Source organism: Sminthopsis crassicaudata, chromosome 2, assembly GCF_048593235.1.
Source record: "Sminthopsis crassicaudata isolate SCR6 chromosome 2, ASM4859323v1, whole genome shotgun sequence".
In the NCBI taxonomy this organism is placed as follows: Eukaryota; Metazoa; Chordata; class Mammalia; order Dasyuromorphia; family Dasyuridae; genus Sminthopsis; species Sminthopsis crassicaudata.
Window position 1 is genome coordinate 296,320,017 of NC_133618.1, and position 15,500 is coordinate 296,335,516.

At 36.2% G+C, this 15,500-nt stretch overlaps 1 protein-coding gene across 2 annotated transcripts in view; it reads left to right on the forward strand.

Moving 5' to 3' along the window:
* Positions 1 to 943: 943 nt before the first annotated feature.
* Positions 944 to 15,500, forward strand: part of GALC (galactosylceramidase) — a 63,126-nt gene continuing 48,569 nt past the window's right edge. The window contains exons 1-4 of one of the 2 annotated variants that reach the window (XM_074289816.1): positions 944 to 1,247; positions 9,241 to 9,309; positions 9,533 to 9,596; positions 13,935 to 14,048. In XM_074289816.1, coding sequence (XP_074145917.1) covers positions 1,020 to 1,247; positions 9,241 to 9,309; positions 9,533 to 9,596; positions 13,935 to 14,048 — 475 coding nt within the window. In that variant the 5' untranslated portion in view covers positions 944 to 1,019. The remainder of the gene's footprint in view (positions 1,248 to 9,240; positions 9,310 to 9,532; positions 9,597 to 13,934; positions 14,049 to 15,500) is intronic. The other variant, XM_074289817.1, reaches the window with a different exon arrangement.

The window sequence follows — 15,500 nt, forward strand, 5'->3', positions numbered from 1 at the left end:
CCGGCTTGAATCACCTTGCTGTTGAAAAGAGCCAACAGAGTTGATCATCATATAGTATTGTTGTTGAAGTATATAATGATCTCCTGGTCCTGCTCATTTCACTCAGCATCAGTTCATGTAAGTCTATCCTGTTGATCATTTTTTTTCTTTTTCTTTTTTTCTTTTTTTTTCTTTTTTTTTTTTTTTTTTGCTGAGGCATTTGGGATTAAGTGACTTGCCCAGGGTCATACAGCTAGGAAGTGTTAAGTATCTGAGATCAGATTTGAACTCGGATCCTCCTGAATTCAAGGCTGGTGCTCTATCCACTGCGCCACCTAGCTGCCCCTGCTGATTGTTTCTTACAGAACAATAATATTCCCTTATATTCATACCACAACCAATTCAGCCATTCTCCAATTGATGGTCATGCATTCATTTTCCAGTTTCTAGACCTATGAAAAGGGCTGCCACAAACATTTTCCCTTTTTTATGATCTCTTTGGGATATAAGCCCAATTACAGGTCAAAGGGTATGCACAGTTTGATAACTTTTTGGGCATAATTCCAGATTGCTCTCCAGAATGGCTGGATTCTTTCACAACTCCACCAACAATGCATCAGTGTCCCAGTTTTCCCACAGCCCCTCCCACATTCATCATTATATTTTCCTATTATTTTAGACACTCTGACAGGTGCCACACTCCCTTTCCATCCTTAAAGCCTTTCTCTTTATCTTCACCCCCTTTACATTCTTAAAGACTGTCTGTCCATCCATCTATCCTTTCTCTCTCTCTGTCTCTCTCTCTCTTCGTCCACCCATCCCTTCTCACTCCCTTTCCATCCTGAAAGCCTCCTTGTCATTTGCCTCTCTCCACATGATCCTGTGCCCAGATGGCGCTCCCTCACTCAGGTGACTACCTAGCTTCTAGTTTCCATCTACCGCCTTCTCCCGGTCAGGTGACCCCGGCGGCGGGATCATGTGACTAACATAATGGCCCGGGTCTAACCTGCCGGCACTGGCCGGCTGAGGCGTGCTGAGGGATGGAGACCTGCGAGACCGGGAGCAGCCTCACAGGGGCGGGGGGCCGGTTCCTCCTGCCGCTGCCGCTGCGGCTGCTCTCCTTGTCGCTTCTTCTGAGCCAGGCCGGCGCTTCCAGCGCGCGGTACTTTGACAGACATACTCCGCGCCGCGACCCCAGTTACGTCCTGGATGATGTCTCCGGCCTCGGGCGGGTGTTTGACGGCGTCGGCGGCCTGAGCGGCGGCGGGGTAAGCGCTGGAGCTCGCAGCTGCTGCGGGAGCGCGCGGCCTGAGGGCTGGAGGGCGCGCCGCGGGGGCGTCTGTCCCCGTTCCGCCGGGGGGCTGTCACGGACGGAGGCGACGGCCCCCAGGGGCCGTCCGTGCAGCCACTGCAGGGTGTCTCCTAGCCCTCTCCCCTTCCCCCCCGCAGCGGTTTGTGTGAGGCAGTGAGGTAAAGAACGCCGAGCGCTGTTACAAACTTGTAAAACCGGAGTGAATTTGCACTCAAATTTGTCATTAGTTCCCACGTACAAGATAGACACTTTGGGGATGCAAATAAAGGCTGTACAGGTAGTCCTGCCCCTCGGCCCTAAGGGGACCGGAGAAGATGTTTAAACAACCGCGTTCCCACTAACTACGCACAGAATAAATAATCCCTGGAGGGAAGGGACTAATAATCCCTGTTAAGGGACATCGGAATGACTTCTAGGGAACTGCAGAGCGCTGCCTGGGAGAGATCCCGACGGCGCTGTTTGTAAACTCCCCCCTTTCTTCGGACCCCCAGGGCATAGAACTGGGTCCGACACAGGGATTGCAGCATAGAACTTATTATGCGCCAGACACTGCGGTGCACCGGGACTGCCAGGGGACAAGTGCAATTCCTTGTCCTGAAGAAAGTCAGACTCACACGCATGTACAGATACGTTTTCCCTTCCCTTAGGAGGGAGCCAAACACCCGCCACACTCGTATAAGAATGCTCTGACGAGCTATTAGGTCCGGGAATGCTGCAAAGTGGTTAGGGGGGGGCAGGGTGCGAGGTCAACTTATTTATTTATTTATTTTTTTGGAAGGTCAACTTATTAAAGGTCTGCAATGCCGGAAGAAGATTTTATTTGTGATCTTAGCAGGAAGGGGTACTTATCTTCTGAGTAATGTGATTGACAGGTTACGTCATTTAACAAGTTCAGAAGATGCTCCTTGCAGATAGTCATTGTTATTGGGTAGACTCAATCAGAACAATTTTATAAACTCTCCTACCTGTCTTTCTTACACAGTTCCATACAGATCAAACTACAGAGAACTACTTCATAAGCTAATATATATATATAATATATAAAAATTCATCTGGAGTAGCAAAATCTGGGGAAATGATGAAAAAAAGTGGCAAGGTTTCAAAACAGTCACCAACAAGATCTTGTAGAACTGGGAAAGACTCAGGATAGATCAATGGAATAAACAAAGAACACAGTAGGTCTGATAACCTAAAAGATCCAGTTTTTCCCCCAGTTGATAGTATTTATTTTTCCAAATACACGAAGAGATAGTTTTCAACATTCATCCCTACCAAATCTTTTCTAAATGTTACTCCCTCTCCAAGACAGTGCTCAACCTGATAATAGGTTAAACTGGGGCAGTTCTTCTAAATATATTTCCATATTCGTCATGCTGCACAAGAAAAACCAGATCAAAAGGGAAAGATCATGAGAAAGAAAAAAAAAACAGATACAAAATGAATAATTCTGATTATATTAAATTAAAAATTTTTTGTACAAAAAATCCCATTGCAGCCCAGATTAGAAGGGAAGAAGAAAACAGAAAAAATTTTGTATACAAGAATTCTCATAAAGGTTTCACTTCTAAAAAACATGGAGAATTGACTCAAGTTTATAAGAATAAGAATACCAGTTGAATGGTGGAAGGATATGAACACACAACTTTCAGACAAATTAAAACCATTTCTAGTCACATGAAAAAATTATCTAAGTCACTATTGATTAGAGAAATGCAAATTAAGACAACTCTGAAGTACCACCACCCACCTCTCAGATTAGCTATAGTGACTGGAAAAGATAATGATGAATGTTGGAAGGGATGTGGGAAAACTGGGACACTGATTCATTGTTGGTGGAGTTGTGAACTGATTCAACCATTCTGGAGAGCAACATGAAACTATACCTAAAGGGCTATAAAACTATGCATACCTTTTGATCCAGCATCTCTACTGGGTCTGTATCCCAAAGATACAAAAAAGGAGGAAAGACACACATTTGCAAAAAAAATGTTTGTAGCAGCTTTTTTTATGGTGGCAAAAAACTGGAAAGTTGAGTGGATGCCCATGCTGATTGTTTCTTATAGAACATTAATATTCCATAACATTGATTATGTTATATTATTATATTGATTATGGTATATCAACATTATGGAATATTATTGTTCTATAAGAAACAATCAGCAGGATGATTTCTCTAGGCAAAGGCCCGGGGAGTCTTATATGAACTGATGGTAAATGAAGTGAGTAGAACCAGGAGATCATTGTACATGCCAACAGCAAGATTATACGATGAATCAATTCTGAAGCCAATTCCAATGGTTTTGTGATGGACAAAGATATCTGATCCCAGAGAGAGGAATGTGGAACACAAGCTAATTTTTTACCTTTTTTATTGTTTGCTTGCTCTTTTTTCTCTCCGTTTTGATTTGATTTTTCTTGTACAGCATGATAATTGTGGAAATATGTATAGAAGAATTACACATGTTTGATGGATATTGGATGTTTACCGTGTAGGGGAGTGGGTGGGAAGAAGGGAAGGAGAAAAAAGTGGAACACATTTTGCAAGGATGAATGTTTAAAGCTATCTTTGCATATTTTTTAAAAATAAAAAGCTTTTATTAAAAAAACATTAAAGATTTAGTTATTGATGCAAGAATTTACTGTATGTCAAAAACTATTGGGAAACTTGAAAGCAGTCTTGCAGAAAATGGGTACAGCCTTAGTCAAACTGTACGAGATAAGCTCCAATTAAATATAGACAGTGACATTATAAATAAATAAAGTATAGAAGTTATTAGTTAGACTTATAATAGTAACAATAATTTATAGTGTCTATTAAAGAAGAATGGGGTTATAAATACTCAGTACACTCAGTAAAAGAAGCACACTTCCTGCTTTCAAGGAGTTTTCATTCCAAAGGGGAAAGACGAACTAGTGGTGTACTGAGGAATACTGATGAGATGACTATGAAGATGTGTTAGTATTTATTTTACATAAGGACATAAATTATACTTCTAGAAAGAGAGAAGGTGGGGGAGGATGAGGGAAAGATTGGGGAAGGGAAAAAAAGGGAGTGGGGGAGAAAGACAAAGGATTTACCATTAAATCTCTTGGGGACATTTCTTTTCTGAGATGCACAAAACATTTCTGATAAACTAGTAGAACTAGAATCTAATGTCTGGAAGCAAATTTGACAGTTGAGGAACCACTGAAAGTTAATAAAGCCCTTTTCCTGGAAATTGGTTCTGGAAGGGAATGTTTTTTCAAAAGCAAACAAGATCAGTAAAATGGAGCTTAGTAGCTGTGTGTGTGTGTATTTTAAAATTTAATTTTTTCAATGAATGAACATTTCATCTTTTCTCCCTTCAACTTCTCACCTCTATTGAAAAAGAGAAAACAAAATCTTTATAATAAATAATGGATATTTATTAGAAGTTCCATTTTAGAGAGGCGTTGTTGTTATTGTTCAGTCCTATCTAACTTTCTATATCCCATGTGGACTTATCTTTGCAAATATGCTGGAGAGGGCTGGCATTTCCTTCTTCAGGTCATTTTATAGATGGAGAAACTAAGGCAGACTGTTTAGGTGACTTGCCCAGGGTCACACAGCTAGTAAGTGTTTGAGAGTGAATTTAAATTTATTTTCTGATTCTAGGCTTGGAACTCCTACCTACCTTAAGCTATGATTTTGTTCTCTAGATTTTTTTCAAGTCCAGAGGCTTTTCCTGTATCCTTGTCTTTTCCTGCAGCCTCTTTCTTCCATTGTTGACTTTCTGACATCTCCATTTTGAGGAAGATTATAGAATGACTATGATTCATTTTCTGACCTTGCCAATATGTCCCATTTTGAGCACTATGTTCCACTCCTTTTCGACTTCCTTGGATTTGTTTCCTTTCCCCTTTTTGATGCTAGCTTCTTATGAGCAGGTGGTATACTTTTGCCTGTATTTATATCCCCATTCTTCAGTAGATTATATACATATTAGCTATTATTACTATTATTATAGATCAAACAGCTTTAATTTGTTTATGGTGTCATACTTCATATCTAATTTGTATATCCATTTGGAGTTTATTTTGATCTACAAAGTAACATAGTAAGCTATGCCCAATTTCTGCTGGATTGCTTTCAGGTCTTAATGTAAATTTTTGTCATATGGTGAATTTTTGCCTCTTTGTATTATCATCACCCTTCTCCCACTCAAAAAAAAAAAAAAAAAAAAAAACCCAACCCAAAAGACCAACTAAAAATAAGGCTACTCTGCTCCTTTGCTTCCATATAGTTAAATTTATCAAAAGGGTACATAGTTTTACTGTCCATTTTTCCCTCAAGTCATTTAAATTTTCCTTTAAATATTTGGTTCATTGTTATTGTCTATGATATCTTTCAGCAAAATGTAGTTTCCCCTTTTATGTCTTTGGTTAACTTTATTTTTGATCATGGTTGCTAGACTTGTGTTTTTTTGTTGTTGTTTGTTTGTTTTTTTGCTTCTGTTGAAACATTGAATTCTGATTTCTGATCCATTCTGCTATCCTCTTGTTTTCTAAGTGAACTGATCTCATTCACTTCCATAATCATGTATTCTCTTCTTTCTTAGGTTAGTACATTTTTTTTTCCCTAGAGGAGAAATATGGTTGGTGCCAATGTTTATTTTTGCACCTGTAAGTACTTTCCCTTCTTTTATGATCTCTTTGGGATAGAAACCTAGTAGTGACATTCATTGCTGGGTCAAAAGATATGCAGTTTGTTAGCCCTTTGGGCATAGTTCCAAATTGCTCTCCAGAATGGCTGGATCAGTTCACAAATCCACCAACAATGCATTAGTATCCCAGTTTTTCTATATCTTCAACTTTCATCATTATCTTATCATCTTGTCCAATCTGATAGATGTTTTAACTTGCATTTCTTTAATCAGTAGTTATTTAGTGCATTTTAAATATAGCTTTAATTTCTTCATTTGAAAATTGTTCATATCCTTTTACCAATTATTATGTTTTTTTTTCTAAAAATTGCCTCAATTTTCCTCTTTATCCTTCCTGGCCTTTCGAAAGAACTGTCACATATAATAAAGAATATTTTTTTAAATGAAAAAAAAGCAGAAAAATTAGCAAAGTCAATCAAATGAAAAAAAAAATCTGAAAAATATTGCAATGTTCCACACTTGTACACCTTCCTCCAGAAAGGAAAGACTTCTCATAGCTCTTCATTGGTCTTTGGGACCAATCTTGAGCTTTGCTTTGCAACTTTTGCAAATTCACTGTCAGTTGTTTTCTGGTTGTTCTTTCTATTTACATAGCAGCTGTCTTTGTCCACCTTGTTTCCTTGACTTTATTTACAGCATTCTTTATCAGTTCATTAAGTTTTCATGCTTTTCCATTTTCATTTTATTTGGGATTTCATTGTAATGGAATATTATTCCATTATTTTCATGTGCTGCTAGTTGTTTAGTTTTAACCCAGGCAGTGGGCATGTTTTGTTTTCAGTTCTTTTTATAACACAAAAATTCCTGCTGATATTTATGGAGACTTTTTAAAAATTCAATCACCTCCTTGGGGTATATGCTTAGTAGTAGAATCTCTTTGTCAAAGTGTGTTGATATTTCACTCATTTTGTGTAATTTCAAATTGTTTTTCAAAATGTTTGTACTAATACATAGCTTCACCAACAATGTATTCATCTTTTTGTCTTAAAACCATTCCAACATGGATTATTTTCTATTTTTTGTCATCTTTACCAATTTGCTGAGAGTGCTTAGAGTTGTTTCAATATGGATTTTTCTTATTAATGCTATGGAGCATTCTTTCATGTGGTTGTTAATAATATTCAATTCTTTTTTTTGAGAATTTTTGTTTATATTTGACCACTAGTCATGTTAAGAGTAGTATTATATTTTAAGTTGATATACTTTTGTGAAAAAAATATAGGGAACAGAATGGAGAAGCATGGCAGTGAGTATTTGGAGTACGCATCACAGAAGAAAACACTTATTATTGATGTAGTACAGAGTAGCTGGGCAGAAAGATCTTTGGTAAACAATTCATAAGCCTAAACCCAAGTATGATGTATTAATAATGGAAGACTGCAATTAGAGTTTTCTCTATGCAAAGATAGCAGCTAGTATTTTTTTTTTTTTTTTTTTTTTTTACTCATCTTAATGAGATAAACATCATTTAATAGACAGAGGAACTAATCAAGGAGACTCGTATCCCAGAGATGAATCTTATTAACTTGAAGGAATTGGTTGTTGAAGGGAATCCTGGACAGACAGTACTACTTCATCTTAGAATTTGAGGAGACTCAAAACCCGAAATCTGTGTGACAGAAAAGGGAATTTTATTGTTCACTAAGAAGGAAGCTTTCTTAGTGGGCAAAACTCCTTATTAGGAATTTAGCAATGAGAAGTCAGCTTTGTTAGGAAGACAGACTTCTTAGTGGCAAGGTCCTGTCAAGAAGGCAACAAAGATTAACACTGAGAAGAGAATATCCCTTCAGTGAACAGAAGTCCTGGCAGGCAGCTTTGCCAAGTCAGCTTCGTTGGCAAGCATAATCCTGCTTAGGAGTTCTGCAAAGATTCAGGGTTCAGAGTTGAGCCGCAGAGCTTTGGGCTTCAATGCCCTAGGCCTAGATTTCCAGTGGGAAAAAAGATTACTTGGGGGTTTCCACTCAATAGGACTATCAGACCAAGATCTTCAACTGAGTGAGACCACTAACTTGGGGAGGGCTTTTCCCAGGGGAGAGCCTGAGACCCCACTCACCTTTCTTTTACAAATTAAAAGGGACACAGTTTCAGGGTTCACCCCCAACAAAAATATCAGTTGAATCATATGAAACAGTCAATTAGGGTTAAATGTAGATGGATATCTAGTATGTAGTGAAACCCTAGCTGTGATTTATAAATTATACAATAAGCCTAGATGGGCAACTTGGAACTTAGGACCTACTCTTATTCAACTGGTTTTCTTTGACCTTTATAGCTTTTGCAACCTAATTTTCTTCTACTCTTTTTGATCTTACTGTGTTTTTGATTTGTAACTTTCTAAAGCCATTTGTTTAAACCTTAGGCAGCATGTGGGTTATGACCTAGCAACCCTACGTTTTAAAGGTTATGATTACTTCTTTATTCTTCTGGTCTCAAATCCTAAAGCTGAAATAATGAATATAAACTAGGAATAAATTCAGTTATTAAAAATTAACACTAGAAGACACATAGCTCAAAATGGGACTGTCAGACCTAATAACACTCGTGAAAAGTTTTTTTTTTCGAGTTTTATCCTTGTTAATAACATTATCTTTTATTAGTATATTCTTTATATTTTTTTAATATATTACTTTTACTTTTTATATTATCACATTTTGTTTTGCAACAGTTTTGAAGAAGTGTGTTTTGTTTATACATTTTACAAATGAGTAAAAGACCTGGTTCAGTGGGCTTATACTGTTTCTAAAATGTCTTACTAGCAAATAGCACAATACATTGGTATGGTCAATTCATGGTTGAGTATAATTCAAGACTGATGGTTTTTGCTGGTGTAGATTAGAGTGTGCAGACACATTGCTTCTTTCTTTCTTAGCTGAAACTATAGAGACTTGTCCTGATGTGTCCCCCTTGAAATGCTTATAATTTCTTAAAAAAACATAAGAAAATATTGTGTTATATCAACAATATTCTAGAAATTTATTCATATGCTAGGAAAATGATTACCTTATTGATATTTCTCTCCCTTTTTTGTTTTTTTGCTTGATTTAAAGTTGACTTCAATTTCTGATTGAATAATATACATATCTTTCTTGACTCTTTTGCACTCCCCCAAATTTTAATGTTAGCAATATATCAGTCTTTTAAACTGAATCTATTTCTACTTCTAATATATGACTAAATATGGATAAGTTGGGTTTTTGGTTAGGTAGCTTTAATTGTTTTTAAAATTTTTCTATATTTAGTTTTTTTTCTTTGAAATCTCTTTTTTAGGCAACCTCCCGACTTCTGGTCAATTATCCTGAGCCATATCGTTCTGAAATATTGGATTATTTATTTAAGGTAATATTAAAGTAGGCATTTAATGGTTGTGTTAAGAGCTGTTTGGGAACTTTTAAATTTTGTCCATTTGGAATTAACTGCCATAAAAGTGGTTATAAATTTTAATTCTGTCTTTAAATTTTATATTGTCTTTCTTGCTTATAGAACCTGGGTGATTTTCTTAAAGTACTTTGAGCATGATACAATAAAGGATATTGTTGATATTGTTAATTCCTTTTCCTAGCCAAACTTTGGTGCATCTTTACATATTCTGAAAGTGGAAATAGGAGGTGATGGACAAACAACAGGTAAGAGTTTTGAAAAAAAATGAGATTTTGTTTTCAGCAGTGCAGTTAATGTTTAATTTTAAAGTGCATTCATTGTATTGGAATGTAGACATCCCTATTTTTTGTCTTGGAGCAGCTAAGTGGTACAATGGATAAAGTGCCAGGTCTGGAGTCAGGAAAGATCTGAGTTCAAATTTGTTTGCAGACCTTATCTATTGACACTGGGCAAGTCATGTAATCTTATGTGCCTCGTCTGTAAAAAAATAATCTGGAGAAGGAAATCATTGCTGTATTTTTGTTGAGAAAACTCCAGTTGGGATCACAAAGAGTCTGATGGAACTGAAAGACAACCAAACTTTTTGTCTCCATTGAGAAACCTTTATCATCTCACTTATTTGCTATTTAAGTACCAAAGATTGATTCCAAGTTAACAGAAATTAAATCATTAATGGGAAATAAGAGGCTTTAAAGATGATAGATAAAAGTGTAAAGTTTGGAATTTCACAGAAAATTGAAAAAGTGACAGTGATGATAGAAAAATGCCAAAAAGGAAAGGTTAGTCACTTAAAAATCACATTTCTCATAAAAACAAGTTATTTAACACTTAAAAAATATAGTTGTAAAGGAATTATGCAAAATTTAGAACACCTCATGCTGTTGGAATTATTGTTTTGATTAGACATGTCTGCCATGTATTATTAGCTTAATACTTTTGGAACCTTATACTTCAAATTAAAAAAAAATGTTGTGGATAATTTTATGAGCTAGATCCGATTATGAAAAGCTCTATGGGAAACTGATTCATTTTTGTTGCATGGAAATTCAGTTTTATACAAAGAATACCTACTTAAAATGAGTAGGTCAGTAGTGGAGGCCTATAATTTTTTTCATGAACATAATTTGTTTTTGTATTTGAGAAGAATAATAAAGGACCAAAAGACTAATTAAACTATGACTCTTCCAAAAGGCATCAAAAGGAAGTTATGTGCTTATTTTTCAGCCAAAGCTTAAACCTATAAATAGAACCAATCTAGATTAAGAACTTGAAAGTTTTAGAAGTCATCTAGTCTAATCCCTTCATTTTACATATTTAGAACTGTGACTTAAAGTTGTAAAGTGGCCTGTGGAAGGTAGAGCTAAAATCTGATCCTCATTCTTTGTATTGTACCCCAGTGACACCGAGGCTAGGAACAGAACTCTTCATCTCCTCCTGGCAGAGCTTGATTTAGGGACACCAAAAATTCCTTCAGATTGGGTATCCAGGACAGTGTTAGCCAAAGTAGTTCACCAAGTCAAGCTGTAGCAGTTCATTTCCTCATAGTAGGATAGATGAAAGCCATATGCCATGCAATGGAATTTAAACATTAATCCTAAAAGTGAGGAGAGAGAACATTTTTAATAGTGTTAAAAACTGAAATGCTTTGCAAATGCCAGGAAATTCAAAGGTCACAGAATTCCTTTAGCTAGTATAATATGATCATTTGTAACAGTTGTCATTGTTAAACTGAAAGCAATCCTTATTGTGTATATGAATATAAAGGGACTTACATGCTTACTACCCACCCACTCTTGAGGCTGATAGTCACAGGGCTTTTCATGTTCAGATTACAAATTTAGAACTAACAGACTCCTTCCCAAAACTGAAATCTGCTACTTATGGGAACAAAAAGTTTACACTGAAATAGAGGAGAATAGTTAAAGTCACTGTTTTTACTCATTTCCCTTCCCTCTCCCCCTCTGCTCATCCAGCCTGATGTTAGTCATGTGACCAAAAGTCAAAATAAGTTTTGCAGCAAATAATCTTTGGACTCTCTGATGATTATTAAACATCTTATCAAAAGAAAATGAATAGTGCATTGTATGCATAACCCTATTTCAAAATTCATTGCTTCCTTTTCAGTTAGTAAAGACAGGTTTACAGAATGAGAGCAGATAATTGTGATTATAAAATAAGGCCTTTAAAGGCTGGCTGGAACCAATTAAAAGCACTTTGTGTCTACTACCATTTGGTATTTTTTCTTTATATTCTTTTAGTCTTCTCCAAACAATTACAGCTTTTAAGACCATTAGGAACTCTGAACTGGGACTCATATAGAATGGAAAAAAAAATTTTTTCATCACAAGCTCAAAATTGAAACCGAAAACTGAGGGAAAAATCAACACTGTTATGAAGAGAATGAAAATGAAATTAGGGATTGTACCTCAGTTGAATGAGAAAGTCTAGGAGTAACACTTTAGAGATTTCAGATAGTGTGTATATATATATATATATATATATATATATGAAGATCAAATTAGATAAAAATTGTAAAGTACCTGGAACATAGTAAACACTAAATAAATGTTAGTTATTATTATTATTTAAGTCACCTTAAAATTTTTATTGATTTGTTTGTTTTTACACTATAGACATTTACAGATTTTTCCACAATTTTTACAGATTACAGAATTAATTATAATAGTACAGTATAGTATGCTTTCTAGACCTCCCAAATTGGGGTGCCAAAAAATACTATGCTTTCTAGAGCCCCCACCCTGGGGTGCCAAAATATACCATCGGACTAGCTTTCTGGAGATTCTCAGGACCATCCTTGGTCTTAGTGGAGGAGTGAAGAAGGCAGGAGACCCATGAGGATGGTCAAAGATAAGAGTCCCTTTATTTCAAGTCCTTTCAGCCCCTAAATACCTTAATACCTAATAGGGGCTATTAATACCTTAATAGCCCCTAAATACACTGAGCATGTGCCAATTATAGAACCATTACATCAACACAGCACACTGTGCAAGTGCTAACTATAAGCACTTATTGATATGTAAATTCCTCTTTACTGTAAATATCCCTGCCTTCCAGAAGAACACAGGTGGTCATGCCCTCCTTGACTTCTCCGAAAGGGTGAGAGGTACTAAAGGGAGATGGGGAGCTGAACCAGACATTGTCAGCAGGTTCTCTCTGGGCTGAAAGGTCTTATATCTTACCCAGAGTTCCCCCATTATCTGTGGCCCTCTACAGTACAGAAACATAATATAAAAGTACAGAGTACAATATTCCATATCTGTATAACACTCTCTTTTCTTTTTCTGAGACTGGAGTTAAGTGACTTGCCCAGAGTCACACAGCTAGGAAGTGTTAAGTGTCTGAGACTAGATTTGAACTTGGGTCTTCCTGAATTCAAGGCTGGCGCTCTATCCACTGCGCCACTTAGCTGCCTCCTAACACTCTCTTTTCTTAAAAAAAAATCAGCAAAGATTTATTTTTTTTCTCCTTTCTCATTCATATCTGTACCCCACTGAAAAAAAGGAAAAAAAAATATTCTGAGAAATATATATATCAGGGGTTCTTAAACTACAGCCCATGGGCCAGATGCGGCCAGCTGAGGACATTTATGAGGCCTGCCGGGTTTTGGCAAATGGGCTGAGGGGCAGAGACAGAGTGTGAGGTTTTGCTTTTACTATAGTCCCGCCCTCCAACAGTCTGAGGGACAGTGAACTGGCCCCTATTTAAAAAGTTTGAGGACCACTGATATATATAGTCAAGCAAAGCAAATTCCCTTAATGGCTGCATAATATACCCATACCCACATCCATACCCCATACACAGTCAGACAGATGTTTACCCTCCTTCCCGTCTCCATTACACATGCATATCTCATTCTGTTCTCTAAATTCTTCACTGCTCTATAATGAGACTAATATTAGAGGTGTCAAACATGTGGCCTGTGGGCCAGTGCAATCTGCAACATTCCCCCTGCTTCAGGAACCAAATTAAAATGTTTATGGGAAACAGTTAACAAAATAATAACAGTAGAACATAGTAAACATGTGGTTTTCTGAGTCATTATGTGGCTCATACAATTTCATCGCTGGTCCTCTGTGATCATGGTTATTGGATTGATCATAGTTCTTATAGCTTTCAAAGATATGTTTTTATATTGACATTTTTATTGTATGAATTGTCTTCTGGTTCTGTTCATTTCCTTTTTTATCATATAAAAATCTTCAAAACTGTCCATTTTTATAATATTGACATTTTAAAAGACTAGATTGTGGATAGGAACCAGGTAGAAGACATTCCAGGCAGAGTAAAAACTTCATAAGCACAGATGTAGACATAGAGTATAAGGCAAATTCTAAAGACAATAGGCTCTAAATATTTCTTGTGTAGAGATTATTTAATTTCAAGGAAAAGATATGAAATATTAAGTTTTGATCATTAAAGAAATCCTTCTATAAAGTATTCTCAGATTTCAGGTTTGAGCCTAGAATGTTGTTTCTTAAAAGTATGTATTTGGATGAATATAACTTAATGTGAAATGCTGTAAACTATAAACTTACTTCCCTTTTCCCCTCTGTCCTATTTAGATGGCACTGAACCTTCTCATATGCATTATGAAGATGATGAGAATTATTTCCGGGGCTATGAATGGTGGCTGATGAAGGAAGCTAAGAAGAGGAATCCTAATATTAAGCTTATTGGTAAGAATTTTAACTTTTGATTCTCCTTCAGAGCTTCCCTATGATCCTAATGAGGAAAGACCTTATTTTTATACTGGAATTACTCTTTAGTTTTGAAAAGGAGTTTGATTTTGAAAATCAACGAAATGTCATTTGGAGTCATATCTAATAGGTTAACTCACATATTTATTGAACATAGCCTCAGAGGACTTGGATGATTCCTGAAATGAACTTTCTCAAAGGATGAACATTAATAACAATTTTTAATTCTATAATTAAATGTGATTATGAAGTCATGGTATTTTTTAAGAATATGTTTCATAAATTCAGAATACTTATAGAAAAGTCCTTCCAACAGTGCTGTCCACAATTAAAGGATTATCAGAATAATTATAGTCTCAAGGTGTCTTAAGTTAATCTCAGTTAATGGATTCTCACTTAGGGATATCATCTTGTATATTAGAGGTGTTCACTATGTGTTTTGATTTGGTGTGTTTGCTAAATCAGCTCAGTTATTTTCTGTTTTCATGTTATTAATACAGGCCTGCAAGGGAGCCTAGAAATCTTATAGGCCAATTATTTTTAGAGTGAGGAAACTGAAGCTTAGAAAGGTTAATTGTGTTGTGATATGGGAGCCATCTGCCAGTGGCTGCTGGAGGTCTAACTCACACCTGTGGTATGGATCTCTTCATGTGAGAGGATGATGACGATACAAGGAAACTGAGAGGCATTTGTGTTCTTTGACCTCCCTCTTCTTCCTTCTTGCCTCTAATTTATTTTATTCCCAGTCTACAAGGAACATCTGCATTAGCAAAGGCTGCTTTGCAACTCCTTCAGGGATGTTATGATTCACAGCAATGGAGGCTGTTGGAGAATTGACCTGCCCCCTCACTTAGGCATGGTCCTTAACAATGAAGTTTCTGTCCAGTGTGGATTTTCTCATGTTTACTAAGACTGTGGCGCCAAGTGAAAGGCTTTCCACATCCATAAGGCTTCATCCCAGTGTGGATTCTATGATAGTTTACGAGACTGTTTTTGTATTTGAAAGTCTTTCCACATTGCTTACATTCATAAGCTTTCTGCAGTGTGAATTGTCTGATGGGAAGTAAGATATCTGCGCCATGTGAAAGCCTTTGCACATTTGTTATATCCATAAGGGAACTGACTTATTTAAAGTCACACAGGGACTGAGGAAAATTCAAACATGTTTATTTGTATGCCCTGTTTCCTCCCCTCCCCAGGTGATATATATGTATGATATATATAAAACAATAAAATATAACATAATATATTGGTACAAATTCACTAAGACATTATTAAATGAATATTAAATAGTAATATATATAGTTACTATATTATACATATTTTATAATGTCATATAAGTGATATATGTCCACATCCTATAAAATATGTAATATACACATATAAAGTATATATGTAATATAAAAATAAAAGTAATGTAAGTCTGTACAT